The sequence below is a fragment of the Lupinus angustifolius genome, chromosome LG02 (assembly GCF_001865875.1).
Source record: "Lupinus angustifolius cultivar Tanjil chromosome LG02, LupAngTanjil_v1.0, whole genome shotgun sequence".
Classification (NCBI taxonomy): Eukaryota; Viridiplantae; Streptophyta; class Magnoliopsida; order Fabales; family Fabaceae; genus Lupinus; species Lupinus angustifolius.
Window position 1 is genome coordinate 22,805,251 of NC_032010.1, and position 21,893 is coordinate 22,827,143.

The following is a 21,893-nucleotide window of genomic DNA, read 5'->3' on the forward strand; positions in this document are numbered from 1 at the left end:
AAAGACAAAAAGAGAATTCAGGAAGGTTCTTCCAAATTGTTGTGGAGTGAAAGTGGAGTTTCATGGTTTTTATATTAATAATAAAATATTTCATTAAATTAGAAGATAATTTACCTCTTTTAGATAGTAAAAATATGATATGTATATTGTTTTGCTCAATTTTAAAACTATTTTTTATAAAAAATAATTAAATATAACATAGATCATGATTTTAATGGTTGAATGAGATAATTTATCTGTTTCTTTAATATCTTATTAATCATTTTAAACATTAAAAAACGAAATCACGGTTCCTGTTAATTACAACAGAAATCCATTAAACATACTAACAGAAATATGCTATCAGTTGTAATAACTAAAATGTAAATAATGTCACCTTCATAAATTAAAATGGAGGTAAGATTGTTCAAAAACAATATTTAAATTAAAGGGTAATAATTAATTGTTTTTCAACAAATTACAATTTTGAAATTTGAGGTGATATATTTTTGGGAAACAATCTAGTATTTCAAAACCTCAAGATCTATTTCCTATACTTAAACAAAATCTAAACTTGATTTCGATTTATTTGGAATGAAATACTAGATTATTTTTCATAAGAGAGAGACAAGTTACTTTTAATTTGGATCGGTATAATTTTAATCTAATCAATAACGATATAAATATAATTTCACTTTATGTTTTCTTGTTTTTTTTTTTACTCAACTTGTCTTTCCTTATCATAGAGTCTCACTCTAGGGCTAGGCTCCTCTCAAGTGAGTGCACATCTGTTGTCCACATTACTGGATGTGCCATCAGCTGTAATTAGTTAGATATTAATTTTTAAATTTTAATATATTTTTCAACCAATTACAAATTAATAGCACATACAATAACACAAGTTATGTAACATAAATATCCTCTTCTCTCAAATACTCTAGAGTCTAGTACAAAACCCATATTTTTTTCAATTTTCTTAATTAGATAAATAAAAAACATATAAAAATATCCATTCCATATATTCTATGAGAGGCTAGTATAGGATAGGAGTTCATTTCCCCGCTCCATCTTTTTACCATACTCCATATGAGTAGATTATAATCCAGAACTAAACATAGTCTACCACAGGTTGAGTTTTGAATCATCCATTCAAAGTTGGAATTCCTAGTTCTAAGATTGTTCATACTAGGAGTGAGTAGTATCTAGCTCTACCCGCTCATCTAGTACAACCCGATCATGGTCAGATTTGAATAGGGTCGGGTTTGATCAGATCTAGGATTAAGTTCAGATTCAAAAAATAGACATCGTTAATATTTAAGGTCGGGTAGAGACTAAACACACCCGCTCTGTCCTGTCTCATGTTCACTCACTCATCATGTTTGTACGTGTTTATACTCAAATGTGTATAGAATAATGATACATTTTTGGTCAAAATATTATTTATTCTTTTATTTTTTCATAATATATACATGATTAAGAATATATATAAAACTACATATTCATAATAATAAATAATATTGAGAATTCTTTATCTAAAATGACTATGCATTATATATAATCGAGTTTAGGGTCGGGTCGGGTTTAAAAGCTAATTCGTTCGCTATTTAGGGTTAGGTATATGATCAGGTCCAGGTTCACAAAAGTGACTCGACCAATATTTAGGGTCAGGTAAGGACAAGCCTTAACTCGTCCCAACCTAACCCATGGTCACACCTAGTTACATACATGATTTTCAAAATTGAAATAAGAAAGAAGGAGCACGTTGATGGCAATGTGAATGGTTTTTGTATGAGAAAAAATGGCGCTTATCTACGGTCCCACAATAAGCTCAGTGTAATACTCAGTGTTCAGTGTGTAACAGAAGATGTGCTCTTAGAAAATAGAGATATATATATACATACTCACAATGTAAAAGATTTTTTACACTATTTATCATTAAAATAATACATATAAATAATACATAATGTATAAATCTTTATACAATTACTTTATATTCTTAGTATTAGTACAGAATTGTCAAAGTCTAACAAAAACTTTGAAAGCATTTGAGTTACTTCACCTTTTAAAAGCATAATATCTAGGAGTAATATCTAAAACGGTAAGCGGTTTCGGTTTAAACCGTGAAATTATGGAATCGAACCAAACCAAATCGCAAAATATGATTCAGTTCGGTTTCACGGTTCAGTTAAGTTATTTTTTTAAGGAACCGTTTATGTTTGGTTCGGTTTATCGTTTTAGAAATTTAGGAACCGTTGAAACCGAACCGAACCGCTATTAAAGAAATATATACCAGAGATTAGAGAATAATGTGTTATAATTGTTTAAATTCTTCAACAAATTTCTAGCTTAAATTATCAATTTTTGTGTGAATTGTAGTGTTATATGTGTTACTAAATTGTTTCATAGTATCTTATGATTTTGAACATATTTATAACTTTTGTGGTAATGAGTTTGAAACTAACATATATAAAAAATTGTTATACATGTATTGTTGCACGTGTTACTAATTATGAAATATAAATGTAAGTTATAAAATGTAACTATTATATATTTTACTAATTCATACATATGTATAAATAATATCTCTTAATTATATTTTGAATTTTCAATTCACGGAATATTTTTTATAAAAAAAAATGGAAAAACCGTGGAACCGAACCATTCAAGAGCAGTTCAGTTTGGTTTGGTTCTTATAGTTAAATTTGTGGTTAATTGAGCGGAACCGAACCATACGTTTTTATCGGTTCAGTCACTAAAATGCACCAAAAATTGAACCGAACTGAAATGTTACACCCTTAAAATTAATACCATCGCTCTTGCTTCAAATAAAATCTTTATTTTTATTTGGTTTCACATATTATATCATAATTTATTACAACTTTAAATAAAATAAAAATATTATATATTTTTCTACAATAACAAATATCATTCATATTTTTATTTAGGTATGATAACATCTATCTTTATTCTACAATATTTATATCTCTCCTCATTTTCTTTAAGTTAAAAAGAACACAAAAATGTTATTATTTAAGAAAAAAAGAAGCAGAAAATAAGAATAATAACAAAATGGAAAGCAAAGTAAGACTGGTTTTATTCTATTAAGAATAACCAACACGTTTGATCTAAAAATACTTTGACGTGAATCATCCATGGGGTAAATTGAGAAATTTATCTCGTCACGGTCACATGACGCTTTATACTGTCTATAACATCATCACACATTATGTGATGTAATGTTTGGTTTGGTAGATGGAGAAGTTGGTGGAGGTTAACGAACCAGAGGTTCGGATAGAGTTTGCACTTAACTGCAAATGCAGAACCACGGTGGTGCTCAGTTCTGTGAACCCAAACGCACCAGTTGCGTTCAAGGTCCAAACCTCTTCGCCCAACAAGTTTCTGGTTAACCCACCTACTGGACTCATTCCTCCTTTATCCACAGCCACATTCCAAATCATCCTCAAACCCCAGTCGCATCTCCCACGCGCTTATCCACGCTCACCTTCCGATCGGTTCCTAATTAAAACCGCTGAGTTTGTCTCCAACTCGTCCGGTTCCACTCACCCTGACTCACTCAACTCGTGGTTCGCGTCTCGTCCTTATGGGTTCTTAACTTGGGATATTAAACTGAAGGTGGCATTTGTGGGCCCTGTTCTTCTATTCGACGCCGTTTCGCGGGGAGATTTGGATGCTGTTAGGAATTTGATGAAACGGCAGCGTTTAGTGCTTGCGGATTTGAAGCTGAGTGAAGCTGAGTCACTGCTCCGAGTGGCTACTGAGTTGGTTAACCCGGATGACATGGTTCACCTGCTGCTTGAAGCTGGGTTGAGGATTCAGGATAACGTGAAGGGTGATGATGAGGTACACGTGGCGAATGGGAACATTGCTCGTGATGAATCACATGTGAGTGCTTCCTTTCATTTTGTCCTGTTAGGGACCGTTACAAACGAGTAGGCTCCACTTTTTTTTTAATGTAGCCAAGCCTAAAGGCTAAAACCATTGTTCTTTTATTTTGTTTAAGGTCCAATCGAATTTCAGCATTAACATAAGAGTATATTTCACATAATTTATTTATAAACTAATCATTAATAAATTAATAAATAAAATATGTGACAAATGTTACTTTCTTTGGCTAGTAGATTTTGGTAGGTGATATGCCATTTTCCTTAACAAAATGGTTCATGCTACTTAATAAAATGGTTCAACATCACATGAGCTAGATAGTATTAGAAACTGCTCACTTTCTTTGTTATAGGGCTAGTCTTAAAGAATAATAACAGGCTAAATATTGTATGAGTTTAATATATATGCAATGTCAGTGTAAAGTTGTTCATACAATAAATTATCAATCATTATGTGGTCTTATTTAACTGTCAATGATATTAACACATGAGTGAATAATAGATGATGCGTTGAAATTGTAAAAAAACTCTTAAACTTCATAGGCTATTTTCTCATACGTGCTTACTATCGGTTGACATTTTAGGTTTCTTGAACATTAAAATTGCTTACAAAATTGTTGAATCATTTTCTTCCTAGTATTCCAAAGTGATATATTGATGAAAATTCTTGTGTGCAGAAAGAGGAGGTGGTGATTTCGGAGCAAGGAGAAGAGGTACTAGAGGCTGCGAGGCATGGAGACGTGAGTCAACTTGAGTCACTATTGCAAAGAGGTGTGAGTATCAACTACCGCGATCAATATGGTTTGACAGCACTTCATGCTGCAGCCTTTAAAGGGCACAAGGATGTGGTGTTGGTGCTTAGTGAAGCAGGGTTGGACTTGGAATGTAAGGATGAGGAAGGCCATGTGCCGCTGCATATGGCGGTGGAGGGTGGCCACATAGAGACTGTCCAAGTTTTAGTTGACATGGGTGTGAACCTAAATGCTATGAACAAGAAGGGTGCGACTCCTTTGTATATGGCAAGAGTTTGGGGATATGATGATATATGTGAGTTGCTTATTAGCAGGGGAGCTTTGTCTTCTTTTCCTGTGATTCTAGCTTGAAAATATCTTTGTTATCAATGATAGAAATCTAAGTGAGTATATGATATAAATGATGTTGATGACAAAGTCGTTTTGTTATTGTTTCCTAGGTCAAGTAATAAATTACTTCATATCTTTATCTCTGTTTCTTGGGGTAAAACAGCTAGGCCATCCACAATTTGAAAAATCAAAAAGCTTGGGTACCATAATTACTTATTTGGTAGAGGAAGAAAGAAGTATATGGGACTCTTCATAAACATAGCTTATAGGGAAATCTATGTTACAATTGATGGCAAGATTGTCGGGTGGGAGGTGCCCTTTCCGATTATATCAAGGTGGATTGCTTCTAGTGCAGGCAACGTAACCACCACCTTTTCACAATGTTTCGCAGTGAAGAACTTGATAAAGTTTCATAACAATGGGAGTTACAAGATGGTGAAGCAGAGGTTCAGGGTGGAGATGAAGGTTAAGGGGATCGATGAGAGAGGTGAGTTGATCGAGAATTGAAGGTTCAGAGGAAGCCTTCACAGAGGTTATCACTTCCACTCAGCAACCATGTATTAAAAAGGATGGTGATAGGTATGTTATTGTTGCCAATGTTACTCAGTTAATAATGTCCAGGACTACAATGGATGGATGTTGAGGATCACTCTGTTCTATCAGGTGAAGCAACTATTAAACAAAGTTTTAGTTCTAACTTCTACATTAGTAAGTTTAATTGTCACTCCCTGAATGTTGCAGCAGCTGATAGCAAGATTATTAGAGATGATTCAAGTATTCAATGTCAAAACTCTTTGTAATTTAACTCTTTTTGGACAATGTGTAGTACCTTTTGAATTTGCATGTGTATGTCATATTTTATTCTCATAGGGAACATTAAGTCAGGAGAAGAATACATGGGCTTCCTCTATGAACTTAAGTTGCATAACCTAAAATTCTTGAAATGGATTTAACAGGACTAATCTGGATTTCCTGCTAGTAACCAGTGATCGTTTACTTGTAAGAAGAAGGATTTCCTGCTAGTATCACACTGAGGGGCACAGGTACACTATAAAACACATCATACTGAACATAATTTTCTGGCTAATTTATATTAGAAAAAGGGTGGGGGAAACCATTCTATATATTCTATAACATTAATGTTTCAACATAGCCCACTCAAAAGGATTGCCCATTGAATACAGTATCTCTTTCTTAAACTTCAATTTTTTGCTGTCAAATTTTATCTAGAGTAAAGTGATACATGAATTGTTGAAGAATAATATATCAGATTGGCTACGATACTCATCATTCAGTTTCAACAACCGTGGGACGCCAGAAACTCTTCCGACCAACAAGAAACTGATTTAGATGCATTGTTACAGACCAATTAAGTGAACGCAAGATTGGACTGAGCTTGTTAAGTATGTCCATAGAGTCTTGAACCAGGAGATATCCATCTGGTCTCAGTATACGATCCATCTCCACAACCACGTCTACGATGTCACATCTGATGAACAATGCTAATTGTCAGAATCATATCTTAACACATGCCTATCTACATGTAAACATGATTTTGTAGGTAATTGGTTTTTTCGATAAGCATACCTTCGCTCAAGATATTTGAAGAGAAAGCTGGAATGGAGGACATCATATGTGCGAGGATATGTATTAAAGGACTCGCACCAATCATGATACATTCCTATTAACCCTCTGTCATATATAATAGAAAGAGTATCTGGCGCATCTATCGGTACTACATTCATCACCCAGACTGGTAGATCATTGAGTGCTGCGGCAAATCTGAAAATAACACACTTGGCATCAGTTTCAAGAGGTTTGAAGGATAACTGGTGAATTTGTATTGATCAATAACAGATTATGCAAAATCCAGAGAAGATTGGCATTAATAAAGCTATATACATAGGGGTTAGCAGCACAGATCAATCATATGGATCTACCAAGGTCCTCAAAATGACCCATATTCTTCTAAATATGTAACAATAAAAGGCAAGAAAAAACATTAAATCTTCAAATAAAATATATTTTACCCTGCATAACCGGCATTCATGTCCATTACATTTCGAACACTTGACCAGTTTATGGAAAGACTGTTCACATAAACATCTGAAACTAGTTTAGACCAGTGTTTGCTGTCCTTGTCGAACTTATCATCTGCGTCTGAATCAGTAGATAAACCAGGAGGCTTATTGGTAAGCCTTTGGGGCCAAGGCATGGGCCAGTTCTGCACGTTACCCGCACCATCAACTGGAAGAGGAGTAAGGCAACTATTGAGTATGGCATACCTAAACATAATTGTGCAGAGAAATCAGCAAACCCAGAAACTAAATTAACCACAGTAATAAGCTTGGCATTGCTTGCAATGGTCCACTATAATCACCCTGGCCTACTATTTGGGGCCAATTTTCTCAGTTGCTTAGTTTTTATGTTGCCATTGCAGAGAAGGTAAAAATAGATGGAAACACAACAAAACACGATAAAGAAAACTACCATGAACTATTTTTTCCACCCTCATTTTTGCATAAAGGTCGGTTTTTCACTTCAAGTTTCTCATAGCAGGAAGATGAGGTTGGCTTCTGGTATATAACGAGCCCATGTCCCGATGGATCACGTGCCTTAGTGACAACCGTCCAGCACATAGCTTTTGTTATGGCTGTGGTGGCTGCAGATAACAAGGCAATAACATCCATCAGGAATCGCTAAAACCTTCATCAAGGGACAAAAGCTTTTTTTACCTATTAGGGGTGCCATTGATTGGGTCACACAGAAACTGAATGAATAAGATATATTCTCATTACAAGAAATAAAAAATCTTTAACTATAGAGAAAGGAGAGAGATTATGAGAAAGCAACAACAGAGAGACATAACCATAAAAATTGGGGGAGATAGAAAGAAAGACAAACCATTCCATGCTTGCTGATCCCTTTCATTATTACGATAAACCGGTGTTGCAGACCATACAAAGAAACCGCCAGGTCTAAGAATCCTATTGAGCTCATATAATGGTTTCCCACCTAAAGTTGTGAACCATATTTGTGAATAAACATATCTATCCGAGATTGTTGTAAATCGAACATGAAAGGCAATAAAAGAAGTCCGTCCTAATATGGAAATAGATAAAGAAAAGAAGTACCATCTGCATCCCAATGAACCCTGCATCGTGCACAATGGATCAAATCAAACCCATTGTCAGGAAAACTCAACCTTTGTGTTCCAATAACGGAAAGAGTTGCAGGAATTCCGCGCTCCAAAGCAAATTGTATCTGAGCTTCATGTTCATCCTTAGGAGCAAAGGACATAGTAATAACATTTTTGTCCAACAGATAGCCACCAAAGCTAGCAACACCACATCCAACATCTAGAACAACTCTGACATGTTTTCCCCATTGAATTGCCGGTAATGTCTGGTGTAAAACAAAAGATATTCAAAAACCACAAAACATAGTAATCATTCTAGAACTATATCAAAAAATAGTCATGTCAACATAACATATGTAAGGCAATGAATTTATGTCATGGATAAAAAAATTAAACATTTCTTGTTATTCAAAGCAAAATTTAATAGAATCTCAGATTGTTATTAGATAAAACAAAATGAATGCCAACTAATGGAAGTTAAAAATGGAAACTCTTAATTAGCAATAGAACTAAAGCTATATCATAGACTCCTTCCACCAATCATAGAGAGAAGAAATAAAGCACTATATCTAACAAATAAGAACATAAAATTTCCATCCTCACTACTCATAAATTTTCGTGGTTTTATGGTGACCTGGACTCAAATGCTTCAGTTCTTAGATCCCTTTTAATGGAATAAACTATAACAAAAGTAAGATTCTATGCCGGTTCCTATCCCTCTCGCCCCAAATGGTTTTTGTACTTTGTTTAGGGGATTGGTGGGGGTCATTTTCAAAGTTCATTACAGTTTCTCCATACCTATAACAGTTCTACATGAAGATTAAAGATTAACGGACATGTCATTAAGGAAAGTTGAGAGCAGCCGCATGACCGTGTACCTTCTCTATGAAATCAATGTAATGATCAGCTCCACCCTTGAATTGAGTACCACCTCCTGGAAAGACAAGATATTCGCCATACTTCTCCACCCAGCGTTGATCCTTCTTGTACTCAACTAGTTTTGCATGAGGGACATTATTATACCAAATCTGAAAGCATAAATATGAAATTCCATTGGTGATTGCTTGTATGACTAGAAAAAAAGTAAAAACAGATAACATCCTATGAGACTAATCACAAAGCTAAACATCTTAAGAATACAGGTAACATTGATAAGATCACAAAATTTTATTCAATGAGCTTCAGAGCAGATAACTAATTACCAAGCAAAAGTGTAAAACATCTCCAGAGTATCAGTACTTTGTTAAGAAGTTTATAAATTTTTGCTCAAACCTCATGGTAATTTACTGAAAGAAAGATAACTTTGAATAAAGATATGATGAGATTAAAACAAGATGGCAAAACAATATTGTGTATAGATGAAAATCCTTAAAGTACATGCTATGATAAAATGAGTATATTATTGAAATAACCTTAACACAATAAGAATAACTCAATAAGCACCTATTAGAAACCATAAAACTTCTTACCAAAGTAAAATGAATCTCACCATGTCCCTGCTCTTAGGCCACGGAACGGGGACTTTATACCCTTTGGGAAGGGGCAGCAAACATTGAACACTAACATTAGGACAATGCCTTTCTCTGTGTTCCATGTGCTTCCTTGACTTGAGAGCCTTAATGGCTTCAAAATTATCCAAACAAGGTATATAATCAACTACCAATAGACCACCCTTACAAAGCTTCCACTCTATATTAACATTACTATCCTTTGGGACTGTGATGTATTGGTTAAGGAGTGGTTGCTCTTTGTTTTTGGCACTTGAATCAGAGTAGAAATAAAAGGGGTTGAAGTTGAAGTTGGAGATGGTGGTGGTGTCAGTGAAGAGGAGGAGCGTGACGCAAATAAGCAAAAGTAGGAGAGTGAAAATGAATGGGTATTTTCTATCTTTGAAAAAGTTTTGAACTTTGGTTGCCATGTTTATAGTTACTGTGACTAAGAGAAGGAATTAGGAGGAAGAAGTGGAGATGTTGTGTGGAATGAGATGAAGATGAAGATGAAGACTAAGATTGCAATTCAACAACCAAATCTAGCAGAGTACCGACAGTGGTAAAGGTGTTATTTTAGTTTTACCTATGTAGATCCTACGTACGAAGGTGCTAGTAAGTTGCACGAGAATGATTACCCGTCCCATTATTTTTATATCTACTTAACCGATTAAACATCACAAAAGAATATTAAAATATTAATTTTTGTTTTTAAATGAATGAGACTTAATGATTGATTTGACACATCAAATAAAAAATGAATAAAGGCTTATGATCTCATCACAAGTTGTGGGTCCATGTTATCATAGAAAGAATCTCTGGGAGGTAGCTGCAGTAAAAAAAAACATCTGTAAAAGTATATTTCTATCCTTAAAAAAACAAGGGATATAGCAAGGAGCGTAACATTTCTATTATAAAAGTAATAAATAATGTAATAACTATATAATATGACAATTATATACTTGTAAGGGAAAAATAAAATAAAAACTCATCTCTCCTAGACATTAGAGTATCCTTGTTCGTTGTAGGAACCCAAATAAAGAAAGTGTCAACGGTGTAACCTTATACAATATGGTGTAACATTTAATTTAATAAAAATTAAAACAAAAGATAAACAAGTGGCAGTGAGTAGGCTAAGACAATGAAGCATTGAAGCTGTTCCCAGAGAAGAAAAACGTCTTCCTTTAGGAAACAAAAAATTGTGATGAAGACATAATAAAACGCCCACCGTGGGGCTCGAACCCACGACCACAAGGTTAAGAGCCTTGCGCTCTACCATCTGAGCTAGACGGGCCATTGTTCTGCTCATACAAATTGAGATTAAAGTAAAATACTGATGTGATGTAATACCTCATGTTTAAGTTTTTCTTTAGAGTAAATAATCATTTTAGTCCCTCATATTTTTCGACCTTATCAATTTAGGCTTTAAAAAAAGAAAAGAAATGATCCCCAAATATTTCAAATATAAGTCAAATTAGGCTTTTTTGGGGTCAAATTAGTCCCTAGAAAATGTTGTAAAATATGTCAAAAAGATTAATTTTAACCTACATTTGAAATTTTTGTGGACCATTTTAGGTCTTTTTTTTAAGGCCTAAACTGATAAGTTAAAAAATACGAGACACTAAACTCTTTCTTTTATAAATGAATTTTTTATATTAAAAAGTTACTTTTGATATTTATATTTTTGTTTGATTATAGTTTTACAAATTAGTTGCATTCAAGATGAAGTTTTATTTTTCATTTCTTACAAAAACGGATTTTATATCCAAATTCGTGGGCACAGTAATGGTAATAAGTTTTCATCAGAAATTGAGTAAGAACACGGGCCTCTAGGCCCATGACCCATAATTCAGAAATGAAATAAATTAGGGTTTATGAAACCTCTTAAAAGAGCAGCATAACTTTCTCTGACTAAGAAGAGCACACTACTACATTGGGTGGTTACCACTGATCTCAAATCTCGCTGAAGCAACATGGTTCGTATTTTCCTCTCATCTCTTTTCAATTTTGATCTAATTCCTCTATAAATCTCATGCCATGTATTGATTTGATCAATTATACTGTTAGTTCTATATCATAATGTCACCGGTTTCAAACTGTATTTGTCGTGTTCGTGTGTGTATTGTGTTTTTTGGACTCAACCGAAGAAAGACTCGTGTTCTCTGTCAATGTCGTTATAATGACCTAAGTTTTATTCCAAATTCGTTGTATTCAATTTTCATGCATAAATCCCGTGTTTATATTGTATTTGTGATTTGAACTTTTAATACTTAATGATTGTAACAGGCTAGAGGATTGAAGAAGCATTTGAAGAGGCTCAATGCCCCAAAGCATTGGATGCTTGACAAACTTGGTGGTGCTTTTGTAAGTGAAACTAGAAATTAGTTTCGTCGTATTTTGACCATATTCGATAGTGCATTTCACTGACTAATGCTGATTTTTTTTATTGTTTAGGCTCCCAAGCCATCGTCTGGACCACACAAGTCCAGGGAATGTCTCCCACTGATTCTGATATTGCGAAACAGGCTGAAGTATGCCTTGACATACAGAGAAGTCGTTGCTATTCTTATGCAGCGACATATCCTTGTCGATGGCAAAGTCAGGACTGACAAGACATATCCATCTGGCTTTATGGGTATAATATACTTTGTCTGCAATTATTCAATAATTTCAAGCATGTTATAGAATCTTCTATGTGATTTTTTCAGTAGTTGCAGGCTTCATGCTATTATGTTATGTGCTATATTATTATAAGAGTTATACTGATGGGTATCGAAGGGAGTCACATATTGTTTGAATCCCAGGGATTCATGTTCTTAGATGTGAAATTGATAATGTTTAATTGTTATTTGTGAGCATACATAGTAAATGCTAACCATTAATTCTCTCATTGAGTAATGGGCTCTTCAATCTGGATTTTTTATGGGGAATTAATTATTTATATAATGGTATCTCAGACTAGCCTGGCTACTTCAATTTTATTTTATTTTTATAATAAACAGTTTTTCCATTTCATTGCTTAATGTCTATCTGCAGATGTTGTATCCATCCCTAAAACAAATGAGAACTTCCGTCTGCTTTATGACACCAAAGGTCGTTTCCGTCTGCACTCAGTTAGGGACGATGAAGCAAAGGTACTTTGATTTTGTTGCTGAATTGGAGACTGGACTATTAATTTTTTCAAGTTCTTGCGTGTTAAGTATTTACAAGTTTTTGTTTGTATGATTGTTTTGCAGTTTAAGCTTTCCAAGGTTCGGTCAGTGCGGTTTGGGGATAAGGGAATCCCATACCTCAACACCTATGATGGGCGCACTATCCGCTACCCTGACCCTGTCATCAAGGCAAATGACACCATCAAGTTGGATCTGGAAGAGAACAAGATTGTTGACTTCATCAAGTTCGATGTTGGTAATGTGGTGATGGTTACTGGTGGAAGGAATAGGGGGCGTGTTGGTGTGATCAAGAGCAGGGAAAAGCATAAGGGAAGCTTTGAGACAGTTCATATCCAGGATTCCACAGGACATGAATTTGCCACTCGTTTGGCCAATGTGTTCACTATTGGCAAAGGGACTAAGCCATGGATCTCTCTCCCCAAGGGCAAGGGTATTAAGCTTACAATCATTGAGGAAGCTAGGAAGAGGATTGCTGCTCAACAGCCAGTCACTGCCTAAATCTCTATGGAGTAAACTACTATATTGTATGGTAGTTTTATTTATTGCTTTTGGTTTCTAATTAATTGTCTGCAGATTTAGCAGTTGGATTTTGGATTTTGCTCCACACAACTCTTTTTATTGAGTCTTTTATATTTCTGAATGAATATTATCTTTCCATCCATATATTGTCTTGATTTATTTCCTTGTCGTTTAATCAGTTCTATGGGTTCTGAAAAGTTATGAATTTGACTCATTGAATATCTAAGCTCTCGCAATGCCATGATATTCAACTTAACATCCAATTTGTCAGTTCTCCGGTATGAGTTTTATGTGATTTTGGCATTTGCACTGTATTTTCAATCGTTGTTATACTGAACTAGATACTTAAAATATGAGGTGATAACTTAGTTAATGCAAATTTTGAAATATTGCACAAGGTTGATGTGAAATACTGCAGCATTTTAGGACTATTACATTTTCGTCAGAGGTGCATGGAACAAGAGGGTGAAGATTGATATGGTCATATTCCAGATATAATTTAGCTAAGGACATCCACGCCCACCTTATCATAATCTGCTAGTTTTTCATGCCAAAACCAATTTCCACATTCACGTGATGTTGAAATTTTCTTGTTCTATTCCTTGTCCTATCATTGAGAGTTGTCAAAATACGTCCAACAAGAGCGAGTTGGTTAGACAGATTGCCTCACTGTTTTTTGTGTTGAATTGTCCCACTAAAGTATAAAAGAAAGGAGTGAAGAAAGAGAAAACATTTACATTTAGTTTGTTAGCCTTGGGATTGTAGATACTAGATTCCACCAAAGCTGCATTCGGTTGTTGTTTATGGTGACAATAATAGATGATTGTGGTGGTAGCTACTGCAAATCGTGCCAAACATCCAAACAGTGGCCATATGTGTGGGACGAGGGAGAGGCAAATTATAGAAAAGATAGTGTTTTACTTTTTATTTCCCATCTTGCCTATTCTTAGTTGAAGCCTACCTGCATTTCTTCTGGTTGAATAGCTCTATTCTTGTAGTATCATTTCAATCCATTGCTACCCATTTCTTCCTATTTTCTTTACATCTATGAAACATATCATTGACTCAGCTTTTGCTTTTGCTCTAACTCGCGCTTCAATGTAGCACCCCTTAGTTCCCACCTATGTAATGGCTTCCTTATGCTTGCCGGTGGTGCCTAGTAACAAAAAAAAGATGATTTTCATAACTGATTCTCATGTTTCTTTCACTGATCTATTATGTACAAACCTATTTTGTGCTTGCTGTCTGCATGATTTCCTTTTTATAGACGACTACCGTGAATAATAAATAAAGATATTTTTTCCATCATATGATCTTAATGGGGAGTGATTATAATATTTGTAGTAAAAACTTCAAATAATTTCTATTGAGAATCATTAGAGGTATACAATTATTCACTACATTTAAAAAAAAATATTAGTTGTGAAAAAGGGAACATTTTTCATCAAGGTGGTAAATATGATGTATATGCTATGGTGAAGATCTGATATTGTCATTTCTAATTGGTGGTACTTGTTCTTCCTTATTAAGATCAAACAATGTTGATTTCTGGTTGGTGGTGGTCTGAAGTTCTTCCTTATTGAAGATTAGTCCTCAGATTTAGGTCTGGTTGATTGGTTGTTTCTAATTCTTTTCTTTTGAAACTATGCCTTTGTGGGTTTTTAAGTTAATGTGCTGTAAATGCTATTAAACCTGGCTAGGGAATGTAAGCCTCTATTTGAATGTAGTGCTGCAAATAGTTGTTTCATGCTTTGTTTGAGTTTGGGACTAAACTCTTTCGTAGTTGATTTTCTATGTCAAACAAGTTTTATACTTCTATTGTTGATTTTCTATGCCAAACAAGTTTTATACTTCTCTTGTCAATTTTCTAGTAGAAAAAGTCGAGTGAGACGAAATTGTGTGGGTCAGGTTTGAATTTGATTATGAATTTCTCTCTTTCGTATATGCTTGCAACTACTGAATATAAAACCCTAAAATGACCATGCTTATAGGTCTTGAAGGATAATATCCCTATTACTTATCAGTTTCCCGTCTAGTTTCTCATTGTAGTAAAGAGTCAAAATACATCTTTCTTTTTCTAGGCAAATTGTCATAGAAGGAGATTATTTTTCTTGTGCACAAGTTGCACTACTACATATACCATCAATGATTGTTTAAAAAAAATATTTAAATTAAAAAAATTAATAGGTAATGAAGGCACATTCAGTTGTACAATTTGTGGAATAATAAATATGTGTCATGTCATATCCACATATTAAAAAATAATTATTTAAATTTTAACCTATTTAAACTTTTTTAAATATATATAATTTGATAATAATGTATAACTTTTTTAATACATTTGTTATGTCTAATTCAACCAAACTCATAGATCTAATGTATTATGTTTGAGTTCAGATGTGATATCAATTTCATTTTTTAACACACTTATTATGTCTAACTCATTTATTAAATCTATCATTCATATTCAACTCTCGAATACTAAAATAAATATAATTTGTAACTTTACTTTAATATATAATATTTGAGCATTATCAAAGAATAGTATAATGTTGCTTCAGTTTATCATAATATTAGTATAAGCTCAAGTTTAGCAGGACTTATATATCAAAGTATTATCATTAACGTAATATATGATCGTCATTACTTACCTTTTTAGGAATATTATTTGTATGTTCATTATCAACACTTTCATTATGAAATAATATTAGTTTAATGTGGTTATGTAGAGTTGCATATGATAAACAATTATGTTACCTTTTAATTTTATTGTTCTTTATTATGTCTTTGTTGTAAAAGTTAAACCTAATGAAATACTTAATTAAAAAAAGAAAAATATAATCTAAATGGTTGAGCATAGACCTATTTGATTTAATAAACAGTTTTGCTCTTGTGATTAAAGGGACATTATGCCAAAATAAGATGATGCTTCAATTTATAACATTAATATAATTTGTAAACATTTCTGCTATAAACATTACTCAAGTTTTCAGTTCTTAACATTAATATTTATTATCTATTTTTATTATAAGTTTATAGTAACATTACCTTAAGGGTAATTGCTAAGCTAAAGTCCTGAAAAGCAAAAAAGAAAAAGAAAAAACGGGTAATCTAAACTCATCAAGGTAGTCTGAATCCACTTTTAAAATTAGTCCAGCTGGTCCAAGCTAATAGTTTAAATTTAATAAAATACATAATATAATATTCAAACCCAATGAAATTTTAGATTTTGGCGAGGTTAGTCCACCAACCTTATCTATTTTGATACTTGTAGTTTAGCTCCATGTAAATTATACTTAAATAATTTTCAAGTTATTTCTATTTTTGAAATGTCTCTGGAAAAGTGGTCTAACATCTATGACAAAATTAATTTTAATTGTAATTCTAATATTATATTCATTAATTTAAATATATGGCTGTTAGGTTTAAAATTATATTAGAATATTAAATATCAATATAAAAATTGGGTTTTCACTCATATATCATGTGTAACATCAATGAATTATTTTTGCATGTCAATATCATGTCTTATAAATGAGTGGTTCATCATATTTTGTGAATGTTGGTCAGCTACATAAACATGTATTTCATACCTTATTTTATATATTAAACATTTTTTAAACATGTATACATGCCTCAAGGTTGTCCCAACCAATTAGATATTGATACATAAATAAAAGAAATTTTTTAAAAACAAAACTTAATATTCTTATGTCATTATTAAAATCTGATTAGTCCAAAACAGAAACTGAAGAATAACCTTATAACAAGTGATCTGTCATATTAAAACTAGTTAGTCTCTTACCAACTTGTTGAGTTAAGGGTGGCAAATAAATATACTAACATCTTTCAACTTTTTCCAACTACTCCAATTATCTGGCTTCAAGGAAGTGCTAGGCTCAATCATGCCATTAGTAAGTGTTGATAAGACACAAATGATAATGATGTTAGAAGTTTTCTCCTTTAAGGTTGGCATGTTAAGAATCGGTCTCACTCCTTTTGTAGTTGTCCTGTTGCAATCTTTAACTTTGGATGGTATGAAGAAGGGTTAATGTCAATAAGCATAACAATTTGTAGCAGAAAGATCAATGTTTGCATTAATTTCTTAACAGCAATGTCACAAAACTAGGGATGCAATTACTACATATTATTCACGGCATCTTAAATTTTCAGAGTGAGAGAGTGTGTGAAACTACTTAGACATTTATCAATCATAATTAGTCTCTATCGTAAGTCATAACCTATGAAATAAAGAGAGAGAAAAAGAATAAACACATTGTGTAGGGTACTATTAGAATCCTATTCCCTAGGAGCAACTTCTTTAAGTGGAACAACTTCTTTAAGTAACTGACAAGAAAAACAATTATGAGAAAAGTTTTGCCCAGATCCTTGATAACCGAGACCCTCCAATATTTTTATCCAAGTTCAGAAATTAATGCCCATACGGTTTCACTTTATTTAGTTTAAGTTCATTATCAGAAGAAGTCGTCTGATCCATGTAGTCATAGAATCAATACTAGATTGATCTTTATCAAAAGGAGAATTAGTAACTGTATATCCTATTTTACTTTTGCTATTAATAACTGATGATCAGACTTTGCAAATAGCAATAGGCCATTGGTTTGATGAGTAGTAAATGGTAGATTCTTCTGGCTATACTCGTTAAACATTTTGATATGTAATATGCTCCATAAATTGTTATGCATTCAAATTTCCTTTCTGAGGATCAAACGAGAATGTAGAAATTGAAAGATATCTTCCTAATTTAATATTCGCTTGTTGAATTATCAAGATCCATGAAGATAAAATAAAGATTTTTCTTTAACACTAAATAAAACAATCATTACAAAACAGAAATTTGAAGATGTCTTCATAACTTAACTAAATAAAACAATCATTACAAAACAGAAATTTGAAGATGTCTTCATAACTTAACATAGGTTGTTGGATCTTTGAGAAATTAGAATAATCCAGTTATTGGTTCATGAATTCTCTACAAATTTCAGAGACACCTGAATTCAAGACAGAAACAGTTACCAAGCACTCGACCAATAGGATTTAAGGAGGGTAGGTGCTAGCAGCCTTATTCTTATAAGTGAAGATACTATTTCCAATATTTTAGTTTCTTTCATGACTGAAAAAGCATCACCACCATTTGAACACCAGCCAATATAAGGGCAGCAAAAAAATGTGAATGTTTTTCCAAATATATATTGTTACTTGTTCATGTTCTTTGTACAGAAAAGTCAGCCACTGTTTACATATTACCTTTTCCTCCTATATATTACTCCTCAGCTAAAGTCTATTTTGAAAAATAAACAATTTTTTCCAGCCAAGTTCTCCATTTGAAAAACCCAATAGAGAATTAGCCTATGTATAAAACACAAGATCTTAAAGAAGCTACATCTCTGTCTTAGTTTCATGTACCTATAGCTAAAGGGACCATAAACTCAAAGACAATGTATGCTTAGCCAGACCCTGATTGAGATCTAAACATCCTCATCAAAGATTTGCATACGCAGCCTGTAGAATCATCCTTCATTGAGTGGATTCCATTCTGAATTATGGTTCATATTATCCAAATTAAGAAGTTTCTGCTCTTCCCCTTCAACACCATTATAGTCCAATGTATCTTCTGATTTCAATAAATCTAATCCAAAATCAAAACCTGATGGAGTCTGTTCCATATGGGGCAAACTTCCTAGTAACTTGGCATCTGGATTTTGTAATTCATATAAAAAGCTTGAAGAGGCTTCAACTTGAAGATTATTATCACAGGGAAAATCCATTTGACCAAAATCCAAACCTTGCATCAACTCAGAACTTTTCATTGGTTCATTATCTAATTGCCCCAAAAGCTCATCCACCTGAAATAGCTCATCGGTAGAAAAACTATCAAAATCAATACCATCAATCCATGAAAAATCCATTGGATTTTGATCCTTGTTCACATCCTCATCAACCTGTTCAACATCATGTGCTTCTTTTGGTCTAAAATCTTCGATTTCCCCACCCCCGGGGTCTACAAGATCTGCAGGATCATCCTTCGGTTCTTGCTTCAATTTGCTAGTTGAGCAGGCAGATTCATAAGCTTCATGAACCTTATTGTTGATATTATCAAGATAAGGTTTCTCCTTCACATCCTCAGCTGCACAAACCTCTGAATATACTGAAGTAGTGTCCGAAGTTGCAGGAGTTGCCACTGAAGAACTACAACAAGTTGCAGCCAGTGATTCCATCGCGCAACTATAATCCGATATGTGAGGAAAATTAAGGCGTGCACAAGGACCATACATAGCCCTGGCAGCTTCATCATATGCAAGAGCAGCTTCTTGAGCAGTAGAGAAGGTACCTAACCAAAGTCTTCTTCCTCTATTCGGTTCGCGAATTTCGCCAACCCACTTTCCCCACGTCCTCTGCCTAACACCCCTGTAATTACACTGTGAGTTTTGGGGTCCTCCTTTACCTTTCATACATCCTTTCTTTGAACCCTTGGCCGGGGCTTTTCGCCTCGGCTTACAATCTTCTCTTGTAGACTCTAGATTCTTATTGTATTCCTTCCACTTAGCAATAGTCTCAGCTACAGATCTAGGACCACCCCTTTTGTTCCTACTTTTCCTCTTTCTTGAAGAATCCAAAGGCACAATGTTTATGCCACAAACTTCATCATAAACCTCCATGTTCATGCAATTTTTTATACAAACAGTTCCAGTAATCGCTACCACCTTCAAGTTCGGAGTTCAAACTTGTACAACCCACAAAATAGTTATCAACGCTGTCGCACTCAGCAATGGATTCTCAATCTGCTGTAACGAAAAAGGAAATTCCTATCAAGAACTTTTCAAGACCCAAAAGATAAAGAATGGGACTTTAATACAAACCCTTACTGATATAGATAAATTCAACCAAGACTCGATTTTTCTTAATCCCCAAGTAATAGATAAAGATAAAGAAGAAAGACAAATACTTGGTGGGCAAGATAAACAAAAATAAAAATAAAAATAAAAACCCACTATACTAAATGAGTAAATAAATCCAGAAGCAGAAAACAAATAAAAAAATAGGCAAAACAAAAAAATTACGGTATCAACGTAAACCTAACAAATCAGAAAGAAGAGATGAATTCAATGCAACGAACCTATGCAATCAGGGTTTGTTTTTTGAGTGTAAAGATTTGAGATTGAAATCGTTTGATAAAGTGTGTTCTTTGTTTTGTTTGTTCTGTGAGCGAGTGTTGTTCAAGAAATATCTGGCTTCGCAAGCTGTTATAGCTATTTATATCCTTCTCTAGATATTTCTGATTTTTTAATTGCACGTTTATTACCGTGACGTGGCGTTCCTTTAATCGCCACGTGTCGTCAAACCTTCCCGAGCCACTACAGCTTGTTTTTCTCTTTTACATTATCTGATATGCCCAGCTGTTTTGCAGATATTTGCAATCACGCCATTACCACATTACCACTTTCTTTCATTTGAATATAGTGAATAATGTATCTCCTGATATCAGGAGATAACTTATCTCTTCTATCTAGTAAAAATGTGATATATATACTATTTTTTTTCTTTTTAAAAATATTTTTATAAAAAATGATGAAATATGACACATGTTATGATTTCACTAACAAGAGAAGATAATTTATCTCCTTATACCAGGAGATACTCCATTCCTTCTTAATATCTTTCATTCATATTTTATCCTTCAAATCAATGTTATCTTTCATTACTTACTATTCTCCTTATAATGAAAATAATAATTAATATTTGTTTTGAAATTACAAGTAGACTAATGTGTCAACATGCACTTATATCTATCGATTTACTAATTTATATTATTTATTTTGTTGTCTTTCATTACAATGTGAGAATGATACTTAATGTGCCTAAGATTATATATTTTTGTATAAATTAAATAGATTAAAGGATAACAAGAAAAAGAAAGTTACACTGTGATAATAGTTACACAATATTTTGCATTTATATACTGTAGAATTATAGATATATAATATATATTTTAAATAATCTTTTATATCGTTAGTGGACAATTATTTTAAAATAGATGAATTATATATTAAGTTAAGTGAAGAGATCCTTCTTCCTTCGAAAATGGGCCCTTAGCCCAAATGCGTGAGATCTGCTTGTTCAATTTATAAATTGAATACCACCTTGCAAACTTGAGTTTTACATCCCAAAAGAAAAGGAAAACAAAATTACACAGAACAACTATGGGTTTTTACTTTTTTTATTTATTTATAATTTTTATAAAGTTTATTTAAGATAAGATGGGGGTAAGGGCGTAAAGGTGATCCTTTATACTTGTTTTGAATTGATGGGTTTCTCCTTTTATTTAACAATTTTTTTTTTGTCTACCAAAAAGTAAAATATAGTTTTTAAGAGAAAAATGTATATTAAAGACTCGATTAGTGAACGTGGTTCATGATTCGATAACTATGGGCTTTCTTGGGAGAAGAAGAAATGGGAATGCCAAGAGAAAAAATATCCAGTTTAAAATAAGATGTTTCACTAAGAGTGGTGTATTGAATAAAGAATTAGAGTATAAAACTATTTAATGATTTAAAAAGTCTTAATTTTGCTTTTTTATATGCATAAAATCA

The 21,893-nt window shown here is 33.2% G+C and overlaps 4 protein-coding genes and 1 non-coding gene across 5 annotated transcripts; 2 read left to right on the forward strand and 3 right to left on the reverse strand.

Moving 5' to 3' along the window:
* LOC109340507 (ankyrin repeat domain-containing protein 17-like) lies at positions 3,179 to 4,988 on the forward strand. Its single transcript, XM_019578221.1, has 2 exons — positions 3,179 to 3,882; positions 4,559 to 4,988. Exons 1-2 carry the CDS (start codon positions 3,232 to 3,234, stop codon positions 4,982 to 4,984), a joined length of 1,077 nt encoding a protein of 358 aa, XP_019433766.1. The 5' UTR covers positions 3,179 to 3,231; the 3' UTR covers positions 4,985 to 4,988.
* LOC109340502 (probable methyltransferase PMT23) lies at positions 6,030 to 10,162 on the reverse strand. The gene is made up of 8 exons (XM_019578214.1): positions 9,592 to 10,162; positions 8,981 to 9,130; positions 8,098 to 8,368; positions 7,868 to 7,978; positions 7,454 to 7,625; positions 6,994 to 7,248; positions 6,551 to 6,745; positions 6,030 to 6,452 (listed from the first exon to the last, which is right to left on the reverse strand). The coding sequence occupies exons 1-8, from the start codon at positions 10,018 to 10,020 to the stop codon at positions 6,251 to 6,253; spliced, it is 1,785 nt and encodes a 594-aa protein (XP_019433759.1). The 5' UTR covers positions 10,021 to 10,162; the 3' UTR covers positions 6,030 to 6,250.
* TRNAK-CUU lies at positions 10,811 to 10,883 on the reverse strand. Its single transcript has one exon. It is a non-coding gene; the product is annotated as a tRNA-Lys (tRNA).
* On the forward strand, positions 11,426 to 13,420 carry LOC109340515 (40S ribosomal protein S4-1-like). The gene is made up of 5 exons (XM_019578230.1): positions 11,426 to 11,565; positions 11,876 to 11,953; positions 12,044 to 12,224; positions 12,626 to 12,723; positions 12,826 to 13,420. The coding sequence occupies exons 1-5, from the start codon at positions 11,563 to 11,565 to the stop codon at positions 13,258 to 13,260; spliced, it is 795 nt and encodes a 264-aa protein (XP_019433775.1). The 5' UTR covers positions 11,426 to 11,562; the 3' UTR covers positions 13,261 to 13,420.
* LOC109340522 (dehydration-responsive element-binding protein 2A-like) lies at positions 18,447 to 20,229 on the reverse strand. Its single transcript, XM_019578237.1, has 2 exons — positions 18,798 to 20,229; positions 18,447 to 18,742 (listed from the first exon to the last, which is right to left on the reverse strand). Exon 1 carries the CDS (start codon positions 19,965 to 19,967, stop codon positions 18,813 to 18,815), a length of 1,155 nt encoding a protein of 384 aa, XP_019433782.1. The 5' UTR covers positions 19,968 to 20,229; the 3' UTR covers positions 18,447 to 18,742; positions 18,798 to 18,812.

Coding starts and splice junctions, on each gene's coding strand:
- LOC109340515 (XM_019578230.1), top strand. Junction 11,954..12,043: donor ACAAACTTGGTGGTGCTTTT/GTAAGTGAAACT, acceptor TTTATTGTTTAG/GCTCCCAAGCCATCGTCTGG. Junction 12,724..12,825: donor TTAGGGACGATGAAGCAAAG/GTACTTTGATTT, acceptor ATTGTTTTGCAG/TTTAAGCTTTCCAAGGTTCG.
- LOC109340507 (XM_019578221.1), top strand. CDS start 3,232: ATGGAGAAGTTGGTGGAGGTTAACGAACCAGAGGTTCGGATAGAGTTT. Junction 3,883..4,558: donor TTGCTCGTGATGAATCACAT/GTGAGTGCTTCC, acceptor TCTTGTGTGCAG/AAAGAGGAGGTGGTGATTTC.
- LOC109340502 (XM_019578214.1), bottom strand. CDS start 10,020: ATGGCAACCAAAGTTCAAAACTTTTTCAAAGATAGAAAATACCCATTC. Junction 9,131..9,591: donor GGCCTAAGAGCAGGGACATG/GTGAGATTCATT, acceptor TTATGCTTTCAG/ATTTGGTATAATAATGTCCC. Junction 8,369..8,980: donor ACATTGATTTCATAGAGAAG/GTACACGGTCAT, acceptor GTTTTACACCAG/ACATTACCGGCAATTCAATG.
- LOC109340522 (XM_019578237.1), bottom strand. CDS start 19,967: ATGAACATGGAGGTTTATGATGAAGTTTGTGGCATAAACATTGTGCCT.